This window comes from Botryllus schlosseri, chromosome 7 (genome assembly GCF_051294905.1).
Source record: "Botryllus schlosseri isolate E-star chromosome 7, Bs_hap1, whole genome shotgun sequence".
NCBI classification, from domain to species: Eukaryota; Metazoa; Chordata; class Ascidiacea; order Stolidobranchia; family Styelidae; genus Botryllus; species Botryllus schlosseri.
In genome coordinates, this window is record NC_137242.1 from 21,044,379 (window position 1) to 21,070,389 (window position 26,011).

The 26,011-nt window shown below is 39.0% G+C and overlaps 1 protein-coding gene and 1 long non-coding RNA gene across 2 annotated transcripts; both read right to left on the reverse strand.

Annotated features, from left to right (window-relative positions):
- LOC145442898 (perlucin-like) lies at positions 1-26,011 on the reverse strand. Its single transcript, XM_080320937.1, has 5 exons — positions 25,269-26,011; positions 25,042-25,095; positions 23,619-23,719; positions 4,243-4,424; positions 1-885 (listed from the first exon to the last, which is right to left on the reverse strand). The coding sequence occupies exons 1-5, from the start codon at positions 25,354-25,356 to the stop codon at positions 615-617; spliced, it is 696 nt and encodes a 231-aa protein (XP_080177063.1). The 5' UTR covers positions 25,357-26,011; the 3' UTR covers positions 1-614.
- LOC145442301 (uncharacterized) lies at positions 8,725-9,546 on the reverse strand. Its single transcript, XR_013916018.1, has 2 exons — positions 8,922-9,546; positions 8,725-8,835 (listed from the first exon to the last, which is right to left on the reverse strand). It is a non-coding gene; the product is annotated as an uncharacterized LOC145442301 (long non-coding RNA).

Sequence of the window (26,011 nt, forward strand, 5' to 3'; positions counted from 1 at the left end):
TCAAACTCAAACCGCGTACCACCTATTTGTTTTCACTACACTGCATACCACCTGGATCCTGAATAATTTATTTTACTCAAATGTACTGGGATCTATAGCGGTATTACTATTTAATACCCGCAGCGCATGGTCACAAAACACATTATAATGTGACTTAGGTAACTGTTACTTTGGCACAATCTTGTATAATTGTACATCCGAGATCATGTCCAGACTCAATTCGACAGTTCAGGCACTTGAACTTACTGGACATTGAGGCTGAGCGCGAACCCTTGCTCATATTCCATGTCGATGCTGGGATCTCGATTCTACTTTTTGCATACTCCGAATCAATGCGCCATTCTAACGGGCTTGGTTTCAAGAGTCGCTCCGAGACAAGCTACATATTACATACAAATTATTTGCGTGAATAGACTTGTTGTCAGTCTTTATTCGAACATGTAGCACTGCATCGCCGGTAATTTTCTTCTGCAGTATTGTTTATCTTCTCCAACCACCACATCTTGCTTAAAAAAGCTTGTTACAGATATACCATCCAGTTTTTACCAGTTTACAGAAAATTACAAGCCCGGGGGCAATTGTCCTATTTCTTCCACATCGTCTATCTAGGTAGGTTATATATCGATTTCACATATATAGTAACGTCCAGCAGAACATGGGAAGTCGTTTAAATACAATTTTCCGGCGGAAGATATCCAAATCTGCCCGCAATCTTCATTTCCGGCGGCATTATCCGGTTGACCGCCATACCATTCGGTTGTTGCAGGATTTTCCGTCCCACCGTCGGCCCATTGGAAATTTCCTTCCACCGCAATATCATCATATCCTATCCATGGCTGAGTGACGGTGAACGTCGCCCCGATGTATCCCCTTGAATATATATTACTGTAAAAAATTATATAGGTTTAACACCATCTATCGTTTCTGTTATCATTTTTATTAATATTCATCATTTCAAAACACCACAAAACTGTGATATAATGAAAAGATAGGAATGTGTCGAAACGACTTGGAGTAGTCTTTGTGATTATATCTTGCAGGAGTATATCCAAACTTTTTTGATTCCGTACAGATACATAAAATTGAATAGTATATTCACATTGAAACGAACCCGAATATTTTCGGCTAACACTCGTCATGAGTAGCCTAATCGTCAGCCACTAGTAGAGAATTGAAATGAACATTGTATATCAACAATCGTAGCACAAAATAAGACGTCACCAGCATGTAATTTCGAATGAGCGAGCATTGAATGTACTATTTTTAGGTGATACACGAACTACTTTTGTTGATAGAGTTTAGGCTGGTGTATTTTGATTTGAGTCGACTCCAAGGCACACAAATGGAAGTGTGAACGGGCCCTCCCAACGACGCGAAATCCATTGTCTCGATAGTTATTCGCACAAATTGGATTATCTAACAGATTTTTGCCGATGGCAGAATTAATGGCCTGAGGGGCTCTCCGACATTTACGTTATTTATAGTTATCATTTTACGACTAACCGTGAAAATAGATGTACCCATGTAGAATATGGTACCGAAAACTGTTGACGATCATTAAATATCCACCCAGAATACTTGCAGATTTTGGTATCGCACTATTCACTCGCCTAGTATTCATATAATTTTGAAGACCTGACTGCTACTCTTTTTCATCTAATTTAATATTTAGGAGAGATTGCTGCGTGAGACGCGATCGCATCCGTAAACGTGAAATTTTGTCGTGAATGATTATTACTTTCATGATATTTTTAAGTAATAATATACACCTTTTTCTCAATGCTTTAAAGTTACAAGAACATTGACAATAAACTACTACAGTGTCTACAGGAAGTATACATTTTCAGTGACTGGTGCCTCTCATTCACTTTCAGTAATAGGCTAGCTCCATGTCAGTAGCGCTAAAACAAATTATTGGTTCATTTACGTTTTTATATTTGACAGAAATTTGGATCAAGTGATTTCGAAATATAGCCGAGTAGTCTATATCATAATTTCAAGTTATTAAGTTCAATTTAATAGTATATTCATATTGAAATGAAACCGGAATATTTTCGGCTGACACTCGTCAGGGGTAATCGTCAGCAACTAGTAGAGAATAAGAAAGAACATTGTATATCAACAATCGTATCACAAAATATGACGTCATCAGCATGAAACTTCGAATGAGAGCGCTCATAGTGCACTATTCTTAGGTGGTACACGAACTCCTTCTGTTGACAGAGTTTCGGTTGGTGTATTTGAAATCATTGACTTGACTTGATTTGATGGTTTTAGTGTAAAGTGTAAACTATAAAAATATCTTGCGGTTTTGAATTCGGAGTGGTGCGTCTCGACTAAGTAATTCTTTTTTACTATTGCAGTGGCCCTGTTTTATTGTACATCATATTGTTAACTTCCATTTTATCATAAACAATGGTTACATTGCCAGCTATAATTATTTCATGCTGCGCGTAAAATGCTTATTAGTATCTTACCAGAATTCTTGGTTTATTGTGCATTACTCGCATTTATTATTGATTTGCACACGTTTATTTTATTACTGATTTTAACATGATGGTTTCATATTGTCATTGATTTTGAATACGGTGTTTTCATTATCAACTAGAGTGATTTTTCAATGCTGCGTTGCAAGTGATGGGGTGTTTGTCGAGTCGACAATGCCAATTAAGTTGGTAATTAAGTTCGCAGACTGCAGGGAGTGGTCGTGTACATCACACTGTAAAAAATAGATCGATTTTAGGGGGAGGACTGGAAAGGTCATTTCATCAAATTTAGATGGTGGAAAAGTAGGTTTACGAACTCTCGGTGGTAAAACATGATTTTCCCGCTAGCAAGGGCTTGTGCTCTGAAAGTGGACGACTTCATCAAGTCCGTGGATTAGGTCTGCCGGAGTCGGACTTACCACTGAAAAACCCTTCCCGGCCATGGACATTTGGTGTTACCACGTTGGTCCAATTCTCTTCAGTCGCACTTCTGATTGGTCAAATATATGTTCTAGTTGCACAGTAACAACAACTCGCAGTACCTTGTTAATTTTCACTGATGCGAGTACGATGGTGTCACACTCACCACAAATGCTAGTATTTGACTCAGACAGCCATATATATTGATCGGAGGTTTGCTGGTTCTGTAGCTAGTCAATTTTATGCTTCAGTAACGTAATGACTTGTCACTGATAAGGAGATGATAATACCGCGCCATACCTTCGCCGAATGTGCAACTAACAAAAACTGTTCTCTTTTGACGCTACACCCGACGAGATCATGCGCAAAGTATATGACGTAACGCATGCTCCGACCATAGCAAACGCTTTTATGAACGTGAAAACCCTTATGTGGAAATGGAAAAATGCACTCGACATCATAAATGTAGACACCCAAAATATTGACCAACGCATCAACGATATCAGAAGTAAAATATGCAAAATATGCAAAATATGCAAAACAAGCAAAATATGAGTAAGAAACTTTGAGAACAAGTGTTCAATCAGAAATGACAGCAATCTAAAACATAACCACTCAGGTAAGGGGTGTTAGCAGGTCAAATATATTGGAGTGCAACCATAGTGTAGATGTACTTGGTTTTCACCACCTAGATAATCTAAATATTATATCAATATCATGATGTTACAGTATATAAAAACACCTGATACGGATTCAGCGCCCCAAATTAGCTGACAAACTACCGAAACACAATCAGTCGCAGAAATTTCGTCCTCCTATAAAACTTGCCACTATATAATAAGGAATACTTCACATACTGAATATCAGTTCGATTATTATTGGTTACACATGATCTCCTTGAAAAATCAAATTCAGTATCTTTGTCCTGGGTAGGAGAAAACGAATAAAATACGAAGGTCTGGGAAGATTTTCAATATATTTGATTTAAATCTTCCATTTTATATCATATCTGAGCATATACAGAACTTTCGTTCCATAAAATACCATATTATTCACAACATAACATCATACTATACCATAGCATACCATGCATTGCCCGTCCGATATTTGGTGAGCAAGTATTGTTTTTGATTACACCGCATTACCGGTTTTGTCATAATATTTATGAATTCGCAAACTATATTATTCCACTTGACTACTGAAAACATGCTAACACGGATATCATTGCGGTAGAGTCACCGCCATAGACTCACAATGACGCAAGGAATTATCAGTAAATAGCGATAAATGTAGATATTCGGCTATACTTATACCGGATGCTCCCGACTACAGTTACCTGACTACTTGAGGATCGCGTAGAACTTTTGCTGCAAGTCGTCCTCTAGGATACCCCTTACATCGGGCATGGGCGGTTCCGTAATCAACTGCGTCCGGAAAATACTTGTAGACTGCCCTTTCGCTCTTTTGCCATCCGAATAATTGAACAAGGATGGGGTCGATATACGTGCTTTCATTTTCCTAAATAACAATACCAATGGATAAGGAGTGGCCTGAATCGTGAAGGAAACCAGGACGAAAGTGCGGTAATAGGCAACCAAAATACTTCCATATTGAGTTTCCGTTTCTTTTTTCTGAAGAAAACTATTGTAGCTGACCAGATGTTTGCTTGGGTGGGATGGAAATGGTGCACCGACTACGAGGTTATTTAGCACCATGATGTTCCTAACGCCACAGTTAACAGTTATGCGTTTATTGAAATATTGTTCTATCCTATTAGCTGACTGAAAACTGAATTTTAAGAATCCGTGTTATTCAATCCTTACGTCAGCAATATTAATCTTGGTTGCTCCCTAATGGATAAATATACATTTATTAGAGACAAAGATAAAATAACCTGTCTGAGAATAATATCGGATATTTCGGCGTTCAATTCACGAAGATTTGTGCTTGCAGAGTCATTCAGAATCTTCAAAGCGATTGCTGTTTGATTTTGACCTGAAAAATAGTTAGACATCAGCCGGAAATTAGTATTGTGACTAAAATAAATACACACTATGTAAAAGAGCGCCGTTGCTAAATAAAAATGGTCTCATATTTTTTTATTCATGATATGTCAAATTGTAATACAGGTTCACTTGCATGCTTGTGCAATGCATTATGCAAGACAGAGAATTTATTTTGTACTTTTACTCAAGAAATATGTTCGCGTGATAAATCACTAGCACGCATTCAATAACGACAGACTGAGCAACGAGCAGCATTAAGCAATAATTGATTGTCCTTTGCGCGGTATCTTCAAACTAGTCCATTAGCATGTCATATTGCGCCATTCCCAGATTTGTAGAATCAAGACTAATGTATATTCAAAATTTGTAATAACCAACATTATTTGAAGATTACAATTGTATCAGGAATGCGTTAAATTTAATACCATATCATGCCATGTGGTATAATAAATCGCTAATTATCGAATCTTAATCATTGTCCTTTGATGACCACTTTATGTGTCGAAGAAGATATTGTATAACATTGATAGAGGGCGGTGTTTAACGAGCTATTCATATGTCATCAATTCCATATCCTCTGGCCTCAACCCCAAACCCGTCGTCGCTATGTTATCTGTAATTAACGAATGTTTTATCCATCTTATTACTCACGGGGTTACTTTTAATCTAATTCGATTGCGACAATTATATACCGGAAAAGGTTAGTGCGTTTTGTCTAATTATTGGCACGCAGAAACATCAGATGCCTAAGCTCTCAATATTTCATCAACGTTCACCAATGCTGGTCATTCCGTAGTAACTTTTAGGTAATAACCAATTATCCCGGTGCGGTCCGTAAGTATTAGATGTAGCAATATGATTAGAAAAACCAATGCCTCGCCGTACGTATGATCATTAGGGCAATTTTTTTGACATGTCAAAAAAAGTCAAAATTAGGTCAAAATTGTAGCGTTAGGTCAAAATTTGTCAAAATTGTTTACAAAGTCAAACATTTTTTGACCTTTGCATTTCGTTTGTATCGTAGATTTTGCGCTGTCGGTGAACTTATCATTTGATATTTTTTACAGCGTGTAGCCTACTTTATAGACCTACCGTTGTAACCGGACCATCGTCTGCTCATTGTGAATCATAAATGGTCAAATTAAACAAATAGTGACATGGTTTTATGGTCAACGTACCGCAATATCCTAGCTGAAGCAAGACTGCTTGGACATTGCATAGTTCTTATATCAAGAAGCGCAAGCTGAAAAATTGTGATATAGACAACATTGTCAGAATGAAGCAACACGGTTTGTCACCAGCAGTGTGCACACAACTTGATTGTTGTCAGCCAACAAATGCTGCTGTTGAACGTTCTTTCTCCGTTCTAGGCAAGCTACGTAGTAAGGACAGACACTTTCTCCCCGAGAATGTAGGAAAGGATCTTTCGTTGTACTACAACAAATTTTAATTATTTCCACCAGAATACGTAATGTAACTACTGGAATTCTTCATAGGGCCAGATTTCGTTAAAATACTAGTTTTTCATGTAAAAATCTGTCAGTGTTTGAGCCAGAAACGTTTTTTCAGGCCAATCTACTTTGTAAGGACAGACAGTTCCAACCAGTAATGAAGATAAGTATTACAATTTTAATATTATATGCGAAAACACCTAATTTGCATACGTGAGGTCAAAATTTGGTCAAATTTCAGTTTTTTTAGGTCAAAAAAGGTCAAAATTTAGATTTTTTAGGTCAAAATCTTCCGTTTTTTAGGTAAAAAAAAAAATTGCCCTAATGATCATGCATCGACATAATCTCGTACAATGGGGTTGATAATAACCTTTTTGATTCGGATATTATCGCAGATGTGGGATACTAATGACCACTTAGCGTCGATTCAAATGCCATTTATATTAGCCTAATTATACGACTGCTCCGGTAACCACTTGAACCAAGCATGGGCAATTTGCGGATGGTTAGATTAGTGAAGTTTTCACCATTCTCAATATTTTAAAAAGAAGTATAATTATCACTTCCTTCACATGACAACAAAATACGTACTTTTATTCCAGACTTTTCAAAATTTTGAAGGAAGTCGTGGATGTATTCCGTCCATGTCTAGTTGAATGCAATATGTTAACCAATACAATAGTGAATACTGCTACTGCTGACGGATCTGGGGTTAGAGCATTGACCACGAAATCTACAGGCTCTGGTTCCAATCGCATAGGCGCGCAATGAATTATTATTACACTCACCAATATTTGCACTTCTTTCAAATCGATCAATATCACTTCGTAGTCGCAGTGTTTCTTGGTGGAAAGTAATCGGTAATACACAGGCTAACGGCTAACACCGATACATTATTAGCGATATCCTAGTATATATTCAATATGTACTAGTTAAATGTCCCATATATATATTATGCAAAATCTTGTTTTATATCAAATACCATTTTAATTATGTATGTTGACAATAAAGAATATACAATAACTTTAGTAGTAGTAAATGATAACTTAATTGTCTCGACGGCTCGAGTTAAAACCAGCCTGATTATAATTTGGGTCAACTCAAAAATGGAATAACGCCTTCCTTCTACATACCTTTTTGAGCTTGCTCCAGTTCACTCCGCAATTGGAGTGTTTCTGAATGAAGGTATTTTATATCTTATCGATATAGTCTTCGAAACGGCCGTGTCAACTCATTTATAATTGCTAGCCCCTGACACTGGCGTATCAAAGGGGCTAACGTCTCTTTCAACCCCTTTAGGCAATGGAATTGTTGATTCGATTGTTGTGAAATATTCGCCACAGCGAAATGTTATTCTTTACGCTTACTCCTATAGCAAATACCATGAGCATTGTGAGTAAGAGCAAATGTCCCCTCAAAATTTCCGAGTTCGGAATTATGATGACATAATTTTTTACTAGACTATGTCTACAATACAAAATACATTGTCTCAATAATGAAGAGCCACAACTAATAGTTCGTGTACTGCTACTTCGATGTGTTGGCCAGTATGAGTTTTTGTTTTGTAACGAATAATCGCACTTCGAGTCAAATAATTACATAGACACAGATCATCTAATAGCACATAATATCACTGGAAGAAAATATTCGATCATCGGGGTTGTTCGACCATACCGTAGCTTCCGGTATACAGTGGTCAAATTCAAAGTCATTTACACTAACCACAGTAATACTAACCAGCTCGTTGATCTCATAAAATTTCGCGGTGGTGGTGCTAGAAAACCGGGGCGAAAGGACTTAACTGAAGGTCTTAGTGCGTATTGCGAATTTTGGATAACTCTTTTCTCTGCGATTTACGAAGGCTGCACACTAGGGCTGTTCAAAAATAACTTTTTTTCCTGAATCTTGCTTGTTACTTGATTAAATCGTTAGGTTGCCTTAAAAAACGACGCACACCAAATTTGAATTCATTCCGACAAATATTCGCGGTTTACGTAGAGTTTGAAAATTTTGGATTTGCCCAAAAACGCAAAAAAAAAATTTTTCTCAAATTTTTTTGCCAACCCCATGAAATTGTTGGGCTGTCTTCAAAAACTATGCAAAACAAATTTGACTCAATTCCAAGCCGTAGAAGCGAAGTTATTCCAGTTTTTCGGTGATAATTGTTGGATTATCCACCAATCAAGGATAATCCCAGAATTATCGAATTATTACATTACATTATTACAGTTTTTCTATTGGACCATAGTTCCTACGAGATCACTAAATCATTGCGTTGTCGACAATAGAATTATTATGTGTATTTGTTGTACTAACCTCGATACCATGTGCTCTGATGCGTGAATAGAAGCGCGAAAAGTGTTACGATTCCAATGGCCAACAAACTGGTGACAATCGCCGCTATCAGCCCTCTTTTCGTACATTTCTTTTTAAATGACTCATTCGGCATCGGGTTCGTCGGTTGTTCACGATCTTAAATTGTAGCATCTTTGTTATGCCATGGTTATTCGGAGACCACGAAAATAGGCCAATATGCAGGTTGCTAATAACACTTTTACCATGAACAGATACTTGTTGTCGACTTTCCTTTTCCTCCTCCTGCACAATATATGTGATTTTATGCATAAATGATCTACCAAAATATCGTAAATCTACGTAGGTCTATAGTTAAAATGACATAAAAGTATTTGAGAGAAAGATTCCCTCAAAGCTGCGCACGTGCGCGAGCTCGCACTGTTGGCACAGTATACATGCGCGCACAGTCTGCGCGTACAACTTTTGATTGAGACTCAACTCTCGATTCCGCAAAATTATCACTTGCAATCAGACTCTTTTAGTTTTTGAAGTAGCGACTTTGTATCCTACTTACTCCTCACATGGATGGAATTCCGACGATTTTTGACAAACCCGAAATCTGAATCATTACTATACCCATTCCTGACATTGTCTGGAAATAACTATCCAATGCGCAGCCGGCAGAATTTTGCATCGACTATCAATTCTAATTCTGCATCGGTTGTGTGAACGACTTCGACTCTTCCTCCCGACTCCTATCGAATTTTGTGTCTCTGGCTCCCACTCCTGACTCACGCAAACTTGAAAGTGCGACTCTCATTCCAACTAATAGGTGTTCCAAAATTGTCCCGAGTCCCGACTCCCAATTCACAACTCCGTATCGCAAATCTGACTAGTCTAGCCTACGGTGAGCTTTTGTATTGCAGAAAATCACGATAACTCAATCCATAAGCCTACACTCAAGTTAATTCAAGAAATGTCCACTGACGATTTGTTTAAAATATGTGACTAAGGCTTGTTGTCTCTACACCAGGAACGGCTGGACATCTTAGGATTGACGTCTACAGGAAATTGCACAGTACATGTAGGCGGCATGCCCCCGGTTTAATTCTGCATTCTGAACAACAATTACATATATTTTGAATCTGCTGATGTGGTATTACCTGCAGAGGCTTGACATGTGGAATGAGCAATAATTTTATAGGCCTACGCATACCGTTTCCGTTGAAACATATTTAGTGTATTATCATTTATTGCGTTGAGCGCGTTTTCGATGTTTGTATACATTGTATTTCTCCCCATAAACACTATACAGATGTTTGAACCATCATGTTAGCCAGATCAGAAACAGGCAGTGTTGGGATCAAGTCACTACCTTCGAGTCACGAGTCACTTCGAGTCATTGCACATTTTGACTCGAGTCAAGTCAAGTCAATCGATTTTCGAAGGTGACTCGAGTCAAGTCAAGTCACCCGATTTTTGGAGGTGACTCGAGTCAAGTCGAGTCAAGTCAAGTCGAGAGTCACTAGTCAAGTCACAATTCAAGTCGTGTTGCCTGTTCGACGTAAAAGGCATGATTACGTCATTGCATTTTGCTAGCTGTCTGAAATACAGATTGAGTGGTGATTGATGCTAAACCGATTAACGAATATAGAGTTAAATATACAAGCAAGAAACCGTTGTATCGCTCACATGTAGGCCTACGTAGAACTGGTAAACTACGTAAGTAATTGCATATGGCCTCAGTTTATACAGTTACCAGCCAAAATAGAGAATAGAAAAACGAATTGATAAGATGCAATAAATTACCCATTTACAAATTGATATGATACAATTCGAGCCTGTGCCGATGGTTGAGAACTATATAAACTCTATCCAAATTCAATTTCAATGAAACAAGAGGTTTGGTTAAGGCAAGAACAGATTACAGAAATATATATTTTGCTATTGAATTACTTTACTACTGGTTTACGACAACATAAGCTGTAAGCTTCTATCATTTCGTTTGATGTCAATTTATTTGGGAGATAACAATGGAGGCTCAGTAAAACGTACGATCATCGAATGATTGGTCGCTCTCACGGTTTAGACCAGGATTACGCGAACAATCCGAAAATATGCAAGCATACAGTGATTTTTATCGACACCGATTACATTGATGACTTGAAATTGACTCGTGAATTTTGCTCCGAGTCACGAGTCAATTCACATTTTTGATACGCCGAGTCAAGTCAAGTCAAGTCATTTTAGCAAAGTGACTCGAGTCAAGTCAAGTCATACGAAAAAGGTGACTCGAGTCTGACTCGAGTCAAGTCATGACTCGAGTCATCCCAACACTGGAAACAGGTACTCGATACTGTGGTGCACATCGAATCTGGGACTTGGAGTCGCAAATCATATCTATATCACTCCATTCCCAATTATCGCAAGATTTGAAACCTCAAATCCATCACTCATATAATTAGAAATTACGACTCTGATTCCTCTACCAGCTCTCCTTATTTATATTGCATGCTTCTTTTGTATGCCTGATGAACATTCGATCGGCATTGACACTTGACAAAGAAGGAGCTTCCTTCGCAGTCTCCCGAATGTGCGATTGGCACGGTGTATCTGTCCTCAGTTACCCGCACAATGCTTGGACCGACGTTTATAGGTCGGTTGCCCTTCTTGCCACATCCGAACCACTTGTTCGGGCGTGTGACAGGCTTTGGTATATCTCGCCAACCGAAAGGTTCTTGGTAGATATCCAGTGGCAATCGATCCCCATACCTCTGGTTTGCTACAACAGTGCTCTTCAACCGAGAGTACCGTACACCCCAGAGTATACCATATTTTCAAAGGTGTACCACTTAGCTGGGGTGTAATGAGGTGTAGCAGATCTCACATTACAACAGATCGATGATCAGCTATCACAATAAATGGACAGGAATATATGTCAAACCAAGTTGACCGGACGTAAGCTACTTGTACACTATATGGTGCAACGCCTATCCTACATAGCTTGTAAGCTATTACATTGTATTTCTGATGTCATTTTCCTGATTTAACCGTTGGCAACAGCCCGTTGCTTGCTTTTTCAATACAGAATAAAACATGAGTGTGTATTGTGATTTCTGTTTTGGATGAAGATCCAAGAACCGCCGTGAAAGCCCATAATTCTTGAATCGGTACTCTCCCTGACATTTATAAATAGCGCAATATACACCAATGCAATTTAAGTTCAGTTTTCAGTTTTAACTTCGTTATTTGCCGGCCTATAAAAAATAATGGAAAAGCATAAGATCTTTAAGAAGTTCAGATTCGGCTTACAAATAATTGGCATGCAAAATCAATGAAAAGTAACAGATGATAACATAAGTGGTCGAGCGATGAAAATGAACTCGAATTTGTCGTGAAGCGAGGTCGATGTGTTAAATCGGTGTTTATCAAACTTCACTTAATCCTCGCGCCTGTGGGAACCAAATACAACATCAGCGCCATCATATGTCACTCTCCCTACGCTGAATTAATTAAACGTAAGTTTTTCTGCATTTATTACCTATGTCAAAATTTACGTATCATTTGCGCTTTCTGAAACAAAATTATGGAATATCTCAAAAACTAGTGCGAATTCGGAAAATCGCAATGCATTTTTGGATTTAGCGCCATAAAAATACCCTAAATCAGTGGAAACTTTCTTGGCACCAAAATGTTTGTTGACTAGTATAACCACTACATATATTTTGGTCCAATATCTGAGAGTGAATTCTTGCAATGCCCGCGAATGGCATATGGGCGTAGTGGTAGCCGACTTGCCTGGTTTGCGCTGAAGGGTGTAGGTGAAAAAAAATTGTTGGGGGCTAAAAATGGGATGAGGTAAAAGACACTCTCGCCTTACAGATATGGAAAAAGATATTGAAAACTGATGATCTTGGACACGTAGGCTATTAGGTGACAACTTCTGGGGCGCGCATTACACATATATTTCTCCCATATGCATAATGCTATGTTATAATAATCATGCTGTGGAAAATCGGTATATGTCTTTACTTCCACGCCAAGCGCGAACATTTTGCAAAAATAATGAATGAAATTGGCCAATCATTATGTTACTTGCATATTGCATCTACGTTATCATTCGCACATGTAAAGGCAAGGCGGTGCCTTCAAGGATTATGAGGGCATGTTGTTATACATCTGGAGCTATTTGTTCAATTGTTCATGCCACAATGCCACACGGTAACACTATTCATGAGTATCTCGAGACATTAATTACCTTTTTAGAAAGATGCTGTTTGGTGACATCCGTACAAATTTGCCACAAAGTCGCCACTCAAAATATCGCTCACACGTATAGCCAGGGCTGTGGAGTCGGAGTCGGAGTTTGGCTAATTTCCACTTAATGGAGTCGGAGTTGGAGTCGCGAAAACTATAGTAGCTGGAGTCGAAGTCGTGGAAAAAATACTGACTGGAGTCGGAGTCAGAGTTTATGAAAATGACCCTGAACCAAAATTTGATTAGCCTGACCGCGAAATTTGATGACGACTAAAACACCAGCTTCGACGCATTGGCGTAACCAGGATCCAGCCACATTTATTGCAGATCTTCTTATATGACCATAAAGTAGAATAGTTCGTAGCAGATTTATTTGACTTGAAATTTTTCTTAGCACTTCGCATGATATATTGTCACTCGATTCCTTGCATATAGTATTGTAGACCCTCCTGAATATTATAAATACGCGTACTTTACAGAACTGATTCTAACTTTATTCACAATTAGGAGAGTACGTTTCGTCCAACATGCAACGTGGCTTGTGTGCTCGCAGCGATATCGTCGGCGATGAAACATTTACACAAAATGATGTGGGCATGTTCACCGAAACCTTCGATACTACTAAGCCTTACCGCCGAACATTTCGTTTCTGACCTATGGCCATTAGTAGTGAGAGTGTGCGTGCTTGTAATCGGTATAGTGTGCGACGGGAAAATTAGTGGTTACATCATAGTGTCCTATATGGTGTCGACACAAGCAAATCTCACGGCTCACTGAAATTGTATTACGTCACAATTTCCATATGGCTACAGCCAATTTGACGGTCATTTTTGACCGGCTTGCCGAGCATTAAATTTGGTAAAACGGGTATCAATCGAAAGCTGACTCTGCACTGATTACGGAAATATAAATTTTATTCTGCTCGTGGCCCTGGAACTCTCACAATCAGCCTCGAATTTTTCATTGTTATGGAGATTGGCATTGGGACGCAACTAGCGCTAACTATTGCGCTTTGTTACCTGATTTATCCTACAGCCCAGAAATCATCATGCTTTTGATCATGGATATGGTTTACTGACTTTTCTGGCGTTTTTGCGGGTGGGGGCATTTTGCGGCTTTATCTATCTTGGTGTGCCGTTTTGACTCCAGAGTGTTTGTGCCTAATAGTCCCGCAACCGAAGGCACACACGAATACAATTGGATTCAATTACAAACATCATGCGATTCGAGTTTCTGTGGAGGCCGAGAAACTTTTGAGCCAAAAGTAATACGGCGGTACGGCAACAGATAAAATGCAGTATAGCACAGCTGGAGTTAATATATTACGCAGCAGTACCGCGTTCTGTGCTTTTATGCAAGACAACGAATAAAAAAAAACTATTCCGCTTTATTCGGACAAAGTTTTTTCGCCGTCCAAGTTTTAAATATCATTCGTTCTGAACAATCGGATCTATTCGTAATAATAATAATAATCTATTCTCTGTTGCTCAGTACCATGACCGCATATCATTCGAATGGTAAACTGATTTTACAACCACGCATCACAGCACTGACATTAAAGTATAATACCATGTAAGCCTACTCGAATATTATACATCAATCTAATAAAATATACACAATATAGAAATGTGTTTTCATATGATCTTTAGTAGGCTACCCCTCCCGAAAAATAACAATGACAAAATAAGCCTAATTCCCAGAGATGAGTCTAACTGTACTTGCAATAATGAGACAAAATATTACTGGTATCATGTCAGGCGCCCAATAATTCAAACATATTTTAAAACGCTATTGCTTCCTCAGGAAGAATTCACACATTGTAGCAAACCCTAAATCAGGGGCGGGCAATTTCTTCAGTGGGCGGGCCGTACATAGGAAATTGAAATACTTGGCGGGCCAGATTGCTTAATCGATACATTATTCGCCTATTTATCCACATATATAAAGAATAAGTCGTATTTGATGACTGTTTTAATGAAATTGGTCAACGTCACACTTTCCGTTTGGTCAAAGGCAATTTAACGGTAGTTTTTGACCGACTTGCCGAGCATTAAATTCGATAAAACGGGTATCAATCGAAGGCTGCCGCGGTGCTGGTTGCGAAAATATAAATTATATTCTGCGCGTGGTCCTGGAACCCCCCCAAATCAGCCTCCAATGTTGCATTGTAACGGAGTTTGGTATTGCGACGCAGCCATGCCGTCTGAGCAGCCAGGAGCAACCGCGCACGAGAGTAAGAGTGTGAATGCTCAATCGCGCTTGCGGTTTACTCTGCTCCTCACTTGCTCCCAGACGGCATGGTTGCGTCACAATACCAAACTCCGTTACAATGCAACATTCAAAGCTGATTTTGAGGGGTTCCAGAACCACGAGCAGAATAGAATTTATATTTTCGCAATCAGTACCGCGGTAGCTTTCTATTGATACCCGTTTTATTAAATCCCAAAATAATATTTCAAGGCGTTCGATAAGCCCGGTACCCAAAATTTATCAAGATATCAATTCATTAGGGCTGAGAAGGTGATGAGACAGCATCGTCGTTCATCCGTGTGGCCTATTTTATCTCGATTGAATTCATTCGGACCGCGGCATCTACGAAATTTGAGAAGTGGCTCGCGACCCGTTTGAGTTGGCGACCCCTGTCATAGGCGGTGTCTTACAAAAGCCTATGTGCCGTGCTACAAGTCGGCGGTGACAATATCAAAAATTACAAATATCGGCCTTGTGTAAATGACCATTGTAGTCTACAAACAGCATGATATCAAAATGATATTAGGGTTGAGTACATGGTAAATGCCGATAATGCAAGTCTTCTTGCTTCGACGAACTTACGCACAAGCTCCACTCGCACGCTGCGCAATGCGCATACATGTATAAAATAACATACAGTCACTAAAATTTAACGTAGTAATCAAGTAGCGGGGTATCTCGGCAGACTGTAGCCGTGGGCCACATTATCATATAAGACGGAAAACTGTCCGCGGGCCGGACAAAATCCCTTCGCGGACCGGATCTGGCCCGCGGCCCGCACGTTGCCCACCCCTGCCCTAAATGAATATATGCATATGCAGTCGAAATTCGTTGTCTGGCTTCCTGATCAGATCGAGAAAGTGCAGCAATGAAGATATCGTACTGGAAATTTCGCAACGGGTTAAGCAGCCTCAGCAGCACATAGTTCACTACAGTGCAACGGTGATTATCGGAAAATCATCCAGCTGCAGTGTCATCACCATGTTCACCTGATGCAAATGTCTGCAGCTGTGAAGCTGGCCGCTTCTATTCGTACAGGAAAGGCTGTTCGGGCCCCTCAGGAATTCTACTAAGTAATGTCTAACTTGTTTCTTTTGTCGGAAAAAGGTGAGCAATAAGGTTCCAATCGGCGATTACGAGAAAGAAAAATAAATTGAGCCTCTTTGAATCTTTCGGTAAATATGTGCTTTGGAAAAAATGGGAATTACTGCATTATAGCAAACTTTGTATAACACAAATCGTGCACGAGACTGATGCAAATTCGTCACGAGGATAATATATGTTTTTATTGCACTCAAAGAATAAAAATTCAAAAACTAAAACCTACTGTTATTACTGTGTTAACGTTAGCAATTAGCATCGATATAATTGTAAATTGTTCAGTAAAATCCATAAATTTTAATTCAGTCTACATTTTGATAACCGGTAATTATTGGTTATATATATCAACTTCACATATATAATAAAGTTCACCAGAACAAGCGATAATCGTTTAATAACACTTTGTCAGTTGACGATTTCCAAAGATGTCCGCAATCTTCTCCAGGGTTGTGATTATTTGGCTGTCCGCTATCCCATGCAGTTGTGGCGTCATTCATCGTCTCATTGTCCGACCATACCCAAACACCTTCCTCAGCAGTATCATCATATCCTATCCAAGGTGTATCAGCAGTATCTATCGCCCCAATATATCCACGGGAAATTATGTTTCAAGAAAAGCAAATTATTTCTTTCGTTTCCGTCTTTTTTGCCAGGCAAACTGCAATTTTGAAATACATATGGTTTCAAGTGTCCAATACAAATCAATTGTAATAACCGACGCATCGCGAGTGGAATTAATAACTCTTGGCAGCTGCTCAGCAGTTTGAACGAGTCCACAACTTGAGAGAACTCTTTGTAAACCAGGCATCCTGATTATAATATATGCACACCGCACAATTATCGGATATTTAGCTTCCAAACCATATAAAGCAACACAATTAACAATTATCTTCAAGATGTTTAGCGAACAATGTCTGTCAACCGTTCGTATTGACAGAAGATAATGAAGACGCCATGAACACATTCTGCATTAGCCAATAAAATCCCGTAACATAGCAGCATATTTGCGGAATCGAACTGGAGGGAAGACGTTATGGTGAAAGCTGCGTTCTATATACGCAGGCCGTGTTATTTTTGGCCTTTCGGGAACCAAATGCCAAAAATGTCAGAAATAAGGCGCTTTATAATTAAATTTTAAATGTTTTAGATGGAAATGTCAACAAGTATTGAAATGAGTCGGCATGAAGTGACAAAACAAGTGTGTAACACCAAATTCCGAAGATCCGTGAAGGCCGCGGTCTACTGTTCAAAGGATCTATGTTGAGCGAATGAAAATCTTAAGATCGAAGCCAGAATGCTGAGTACTGAAAACTGGATTCACGTTATAGTATAATGTGAATTGATCAACCCGGGCAGTAAATGATATCCACAATTAAGGATGAAGCTCAATGACTAGGGTTTTTCCTGTTATCACCGATCGTGCATTTTCTTATCTCATGTTACCGACACCCGCGACCGATGCTGCATTTAGGCTAATGTGTATATGTAATTCCATTCAATTTCAACTTGTTATTGAGAATGTCAGAAAATGGTGCAATCACTGATGAACTGTGTCCCGTTGGACAAGGGATATAGTTTCATCAATGATCAATTGAACGTACGCACTTATACAGTGCAAAATGCATCAGTCGCCAAGAAGTAACTACCATCAATGCATAACATACACACAGATTTGCAAACATTCAGTCCTTCAGTTTTCATTTTGTTTTCCCATTGGATATTTTTTCATATTGTAATGAATATTGAAGCCGCTCGTGATTTCTAACAATTGGTTAGCGAGTTCCGGTCTGTGATTCAAATGTGCCAGCAACGATTAGAATAGTTATCATAAGGGGTATTGTTATGTGTGTAAACCAGTGATGAGCATCGGGAGGATTCGGATAGTATTCGGACCGGATTTTTAACAATTAGGAGACAGTCGGATCGGATTCGGATTCTATTGCAGATTTTGCTTCAGATATTTTCGGATAGTTGTAATTTCTGCTTCGGATTTTTCTTGATAGTTTTGACCAGACGTGACTTGATTTCAAATCAAAAGAAAAAAATCGTCAACTCGACGACCAATTACGGACAGTAAACACGTTCTGATAGGACTATCAACACTCTAAAGTTGTTCAGTCAAAGGTCCAAGCGAATACAGATATCAGCTAATTCTATAGTTAGCCTTCGTAAGAACTAATCGCAGCTCAGCTGTACAATTAGGATTCTCTGGAAAAGTTATTCGATTCGGATTTTCGGATTTTTGACGGCATTAGTAGGATTCGCATGGATCTTTGGTTGAGATTGTTCGGATTCGGACGGATAGTTCCCCAAAGATTCAAGCTGTCGGACGGATTCGGATTCTCAGAAATCAATATCCGCTCATCATTGGTGTAAACGCAGGTAACGCACGCATATCGAATCGACTATTCGGTTTAGATATTGCAAAAGCAGTCGGTCGGTTTTGTATTTAGTGAATTGACTCTCGAATACTGTTGTCAATTCAGTTTTTACTCTCGCTGTTTGATGACACAAAGTTAATACAGCACATTTTGTGACTTCGTTTGATGTGGAAGATTAAACTATAGTGTTAAACATCGTTAATTCGAGTATACAAATACCAATTCCAGGTGATGCCAAAGCTGCCCCCCCCCCGCCCCCCAAAAAAAATCGGAAAAATGCCAAAAATAAGCTATTTTTGGTAATTTGGCTCATGCCAAAAATAACACGGTCTGTATATACGGATGATACATCAATAGCAGAATCAGCCTATTGCATCTATGCACGTGGTTTGCAACCTTCTTGTCTTCGCAGACCGAAGTTCAAGACAAATGTGAACCTGTTTAATCAAAATTACCATTAAATTTAATGAACGACAAAGGTATGCAATTTAAATGTAATATCGGAAACTTCATTTAATACTTCCTTTTTATTGATAGAGATTTTTACTTGGTTCCATTGTATTTTCTGCAAGGCGAAGCGCCATAATTCTCATTGAAAAACACTAATCTTATTGTGATTGTTCGGTATCCTTAGAATGATAGGCAACTTTGCTGTTTTCTATAGCCTCTGTCTTGCTGTTATGCATGCAACCTGCCAATTTCGAAGATTTTATTTTATTTGTAATAAATCTTTTCTCGAAATAATAGACATTCCGTTTGTGAAAATTTAGTTACTCACTGGTATGCACAGAACACGAAAAACGACATACCGTACATGTAGCTTATAGCTAACCAGCGAATTTTACTTACTCAAACAATCAATTTTTGACCTAAACAAAATTGATACAAGGCAGACGTCTCTAACTCAAATGTGCTTGCGGGCCAGTTTTCCAGTTTTGACGACGCCGCGGGCCGCAGCTTTTATAGGGGTATTGTATGTCTTTCCAAGTATGCCTTATTTGGCGGGAATGAATTTTCCTATTGAAAGTGAGCCGATCCAGCAGACTGACAGTAAACACACATCGTCAAAATGTGATTTACGTTTGTATCAATTAAGGCCGAGCACGAAAAGAATCATCACATTTATACCTATTTGAATAGAATTGTTGTTGTACTTGATATATATTAACTATAAGATATAGACACCATATGGGCGGACAAATGTATGATGCCATGATTTCCATCATAACAGCTATCGGTTTATAATTTTCAGCTAGCCTACTATGAATATTTTGAATCCAACAGACTGATCTGATATCAAAACATTTTTAAGTTGAGCATTGTAATTCCAATGCAGGATTCCGGTATACTTCTGATATGTAGGCTATATTAATCTCATGGCCAAATATGTTCAAATATAGGAGCAGAAAAAAAAAATATATATAATATGAATATATTGATGAATGTGTCCTAGTGATTGAAATGTCGGAACGCCGAACACGGCCCATTGCTGTTACATCGTCGGAGCCAGGACCGTAACTGCCGCACCCGAACCCCCCAATTGGGGGGGGGGGGGTGAGCTCGAAGGGGGCCCAAAATTATCTCGCGAATTAGCATAAATTATAGAGTATTTTTTTAAAATTATGCAACCTTTTCACTCTTCCCCCAAGAAAAAATACGAAAGATTTATAGAAATGGGCAAAGCGGCGTTGGCCATTACGGCGCCACGATGCACCAAGACGTATAAAGTTTTAGGCCATGTAACATGCGATTTCAAGAAGTGTGCCTGAACGATCGGCAGCTAGAAAACCATGGCTGAAAAGGACTGCCCTTATGCTGACCAAAAACTTCGTTATATATAAAAAATACTTATAGCATCTAATTGTCCATAGGCGCCTAAATGACTGGCACCGAATGTTCCTGTGTTGGGAATCTGAACCTCACAAGACAAATACCAACCCGCAGGGAAAAATTTTATACCAGTGAAGAAATACCAATTTGAAATCGTGTGCGTCTTTTAGTTTGGTAGCCTACGTTTGGGCGATTCTATTTTGATACAGCAGACAGGAGGTAAATTTGATTACGTGAGCAGAGAGGACAAGAAATTGACAGCAATATATATGCAATTCTTGATCTTATTGACCGATTTTATCATGAATGATCGAAAATTTTCGCGCTTCGCGCTGGGTTGCTAGATAGTACGTCTAATTTTGTGGCAAAAGCGAACAACGGGATTGAGGGTAGGTTTATCACCCTATGGAAGCCAAAGACCCAAGTTTATTTTGGGGGGCCTGACGAAGGGCTGTTTCGTTCCTGCCAACGGGTATGCGCACGAAGATGTCTAATTATTATTGAGGGGTCCTACCTTTTCAAACACACCTCACTCAGCTCTACCTGTAAATCTGTTTACGTGAGCAGAGAGAGGATAAAAATTGCTGGCAATATATATGTAATTCCCGATCATATTGACCGATCCAGTCATGAATTATAGAAATTCTTCGCGCTTCGCGCGCTTAGGCGGGAAAAGCTGACCCAGCAAATGTTCCCAGTACAAACGATAAGTAGCGAAATACCAAGCTGCGACCGTATGATTTATTACTATTCCCCTGATACGCAATTTGTTTGTTGCGTCCATTGTTCTATAACAAATTTACGGAGTCATTCCATGTCCATTGTCCACTCGAGTCATTTTCGTTTTGCCATCGAGTTAGCCCGAGTCTGAGTAATTCTAAGAAAGGTCGCGTCCAAGTCCAAGTCACAAATTTCAGTCTAGAATCGTTTATGGGTCCGGTTTTGTCATCATGAATTGGAAATGTGGCGAAATAGTGAATGTTCCACTGCATGGCAGCGTTTGCAATTGATGTGATAGTGAAATTTGATGAATAGTTTCAGGCTTTCGGAGAAATTTATGGGGGAGTTTTTACTTTATAACCTGATAAGATATATGTGACAGTTATATTTTGTCAAATTAATAAAAATCTAAAATGTCGTCGCGGGCCGCACAAAATGCTCTGGCGGGCCGCATGCGGCCCGCGGGCCGCATGTTTGAGGCCTCTGATATAAGGAATGCATCGTTGTCAAATGTCAAAAGTCTAGCATTCGTACGAAAACTATCTTAATTTGCTATGTTTATTGTATCGTAAATACCGAATCCGACCGATTGGGGTGTTGGCTGCTGCGTATAATTAGTATATGAGGTAATGTCTGCAAACATATAGAAACCAGATTTTCACCTAGATCAATGTCAATTGAGCAATAACCTAATCCTGCTATTCAAGGCGCAAGCTTAAATTCCCCTGCGAGTCTACGTCGAAATATAGTTGGCAAAGAGACGGATGACATGATAATAATTTGTTGAGATTGATATGGCATTTTTTAGTTGCACTTGATACATGCGAAGTCAGTCTGTATTCATGATTGTGGCATAATGTGGCCCGAGTCGTCGCTAGATATGGTGGAAAATAATTTATTACGTTACATTTGCGTTCACATAGCATAGATGATACTAAATTATATCGTGTTGACCCGCGTACCGCGGTGCATCGCTGTAACAGTGTTGCTAGCTTAATTCGGTCGGCCAATCATTGCATATTTACAAATTCCGTTGTTGGAGAATTACGGTGTTGCTACAATAGAGCCCCAATGATCCCTAATATTATGAAGTATGGTTCAGCCTTGATATTAAAGCCTACCGCAAATAAACGTATTAATTTGGAGTTAATATGTTCGTGCCATTTCGCAGGTCCGGCCGTAAGGAATTAAAAGGTCGGAATCCGCCTTACGAATTGAGTTAGACTTGCTCACCGTAGGCTTATCAAAGATGCCGAATTTGCGCGTGACGACGTAATTCCTAAAAGCCATCTCAATAGGTATACAATTACTCATGTACTCAAATCGTAATGAGTGCATCATAAATGAATCAGCTACTATGTGTTCTAGAACTGGGGTAACTATACTTTTTGTCATTCACGGCCGCATTCAAGGGGATAGTCGTAATCAACTAACTGGACGCCAAATATCCATGTTCATTTCCGGTGGACTCCGGATTATTCTATTTATTCATATCGGCTTACTATACGCACGGAAATCACGAGCGGTCATGTTTTAAAATTTAAATAATAACTAGGATTGAATACCGTCGCGCAATGCGCGAAAATATTTTCAGATTCCGTCAATAATATTAGTAGTTTAACATATTACTGTCAAACTTTTATCCTTCCTTAGCACATGTGATCAGATTCAGCGGTACATTCGATGGAGGGGGTGCTCTCGGAAATTCATGGCAAGTTACAAATGATGATGATCTTCGGGTGGAAAAATTGTTTCTAGTCTTTATTGCATGCTGTTATTTGTAGACATCCTTACAGACTTGTCGGAATGTCGGTGTGGTGGAAAGATATTGAAACCACCCAAACGTACCAAAAAGAGATTTCTCTCGTGAGGAGCACACGATTCCAAGTTGATATTTCTATATTAGGCGCATCATTTTCATCTGCTGTTCACACATGTAATGTTGGCTCAGATTGAAAAGGGCGTTATTATATTAAAATCGAATAAGTAAGTCGTATTTGAATGGCGCCCAACGCGAAGAAAATTTCAAGATTAATTAATAAAATCTCTCAAAAATTTGGTAGTCCATTCTTGAATTCAATTTGCATAGCGACGGTCGCCAACACATACTAAGTGAAGTACTTGTCGATGGCCGCACAAATTCCCTTCTATGGCTGCAGGTTGGCCACCCCTTTTATAGAAGGAAAATGTTTTTATATGGGTATTTCGTTGCGATTGAATTCGATAGCACTAGCTACTGAAATCACAGATTAAGCATTTACATCACGCGTGAAAGGGTGTTTGATCCTTTGATAAACAGCAAAATATTTTTTTTCGAATTCGTTGTTATCAGCCTGTTGTTGCTTACGTCAATAATATTCATACCATTTGCCAGTGAATGGTAAGAGAGACAGAGAGAGAGAGAGATGATTGGACAAGTACCTGCCTGAGTTTAATATCGGATATATCAACAATCAGTTCATAAATATTTGCTTTTGTTGAATCATTCAGAACCTTCGAAGCAGTTGCTATTAGATTTTGCCCTGCAAAATAGTTAAACATCGACCTGAAAGTAATATTGTGTATATATATGTAATAAAATCGAATTCGAAACGCAAATGTATCAAAAACATGCATCCATGTGTTGAGCCATTGTCAGTTGGTCACCTATATTTGAAATTGCGAAGATCAACAGCTAATCAGAGTAAAGAGGTAAATCAGATTACCTCCTTCTGTATGCAGATATTGTTCAATCATTAACCAACAATTTCCTCTGGTTTAATATTGTGGCTGTAAGTAACGTATCAAATTAATCAATGACGTTTTAGTACGAAATGGGGTTCCATATTTCGTTTACTTCTGTGCATCGTACGTCAATCTGTGAAGTATTGATAGCTGTGCGATTTTACTTCAAGCACCAAGTTCCAAAACTACAATAACCATGAAACATAAGGTGTAGAATTTGGATCAAAAGGTCCAACCAATGTTATCCATCATCATTATAAGACCATACGTTTTCGGGGCGTTCGTACTGGAATTCTTCACTGATACACACCGGTGCAATGAATGTCGGTATACCTGGACAAGTCATTTCATTAATTACCTTGACCGTTCCATACATTGCTATGTTATGCTACATATCCTACATAACAGCTTTCCTAGTGTTTTAGCTCTCTGAACTCTCGGAATTGCATAAGACATAACCCTCCCTGCCAAAATCCCTCAGCGGACTGCAAAGATTAGATTGACTTCTACATGCTGCATATTGAGTCCAGCCCTTATTTAGTACTCTATAAGCATGCCAATATGCGGTCTATAATATGTACACCACTTGGCTTTTTTCATGATCTTATTTGAAATGTTTTCAATACCAATGAAATGTACACAGACACAACAAAATAAATTTGGAGAATTTTGCAATGACTACTACAAATTGCAACTTTTGTATCGTTAACATTTTTAAAATCAATTTTGAAATGACAAGCAATCACACTAAAAAGAAGCGACTCAGCTGTGATAGCATACACTAATGTATTAAACACGCTAACGGCAAAAGAAATAGCTTTCAGGCGGATATTTGCGATACATAACTAAAATCGCGTAATATGATGAAAATTATTGCGGCATTACAGCATATTTGAGTTAACTGAGCTTTGGACTTCCGAACCCTGTGGATAGAAGACCTGAACTCACAGCCCGACAATGATGAAATACCACTGGATATGATTTGTGCTATTCATTATGTAGTGCAGTTTAGCCCGATTCTCCCCACAGAGGGTTAATGATCGGTGATAGGAGCAGTAATTAGCGATAAGGCATCGACTTGACATTTTGTGGCGTCGAAACCTGAATTATCCGCACTTACCAGTATGGGACTCCTTTTCCATTTGCTCGATGTCATAACGCAATTGCAACATTTCTGAATGAATGTATTCGAATAAACAAGAAGCCAAAATATAATGGTGTAATCGTTTTTATAGAGCAAGCCTGAACCGCATCGCAATACGTTATATATCGGATTGAGCTACAAAATATATATTTAATGAGAAGTGGTTATTTAGGCTGATAATGTGGACAGTTTTTCGCACTCACCTTGATTCCATGTCCCTTGAGATTCGGAATGAAGGACAAACATAGTTGCAAGTCCCCCTGCTGTTGCAAAACACAATGCACATAACATGGCAATCGCTATTTTCCCATATTTCGTAGAATCTTCAGTTTTCCGATCCAGGATTCGATTAGGTGGTTGGACGTAGACGTATTCTGACAAAACGATTATTTGACATCCCGGTAAATAGCCAAAAAATCATACAAACGAGCAGACATATTATTAAAGCATATGTCCTAAATCGGGGTTCAAGTTCAAATGAACACTGGGGGCTCGCTATAGGATAGTATTGAGGGTGTCGCGGAGGTCAGGTCCATTCAGGGCGAGGGTCTTCGCTTTTAATTTGACTTCAAACTGGTCTTTGCGGACTTAACGATCATCTGTACAGGATTGGATGTCATGACGACGGAATATGCGAAATGTGCGCTTATCCTCACCTAGACACCTCATACCAATCAACCAACCAACCAACGATTCATATGATTCGTGATGACACGGCCGTCTTGGTTGTCATTGGCTGCACAGAATTATGGTCGTGATCCTGATCAGTTGTCAATTGTGGTTGTTTACGTGTTACATCGTGCGTAATAGAGTATGCAGGAAAGGTCTCGAAATCGAAACACTGTCCCTTTGAATTCCCAGTTCTATTTTAAATATTTATTAGCTCATTTGCAATTGAGAATTCCCTATTCCACTGTTGCTAGGTGGCAGATCTCTTTCAAAGCTT

Bases quoted from the DNA above. Each gene is read 5' to 3' on its own strand.
- LOC145442898 (XM_080320937.1), bottom strand. From the start codon at position 25,356: ATGTTATGTGCATTGTGTTTTGCAACAGCAGGGGGACTTGCAACTATG. The intron at 25,096-25,268 runs GTGAGTGCGAAA...ACATTCATTCAG, and splicing joins TCAAGGGACATGGAATCAAG to AAATGTTGCAATTGCGTTAT. The intron at 886-4,242 runs GTAACTGTAGTC...AATTTTTTACAG, and splicing joins CGCGATCCTCAAGTAGTCAG to TAATATATATTCAAGGGGAT.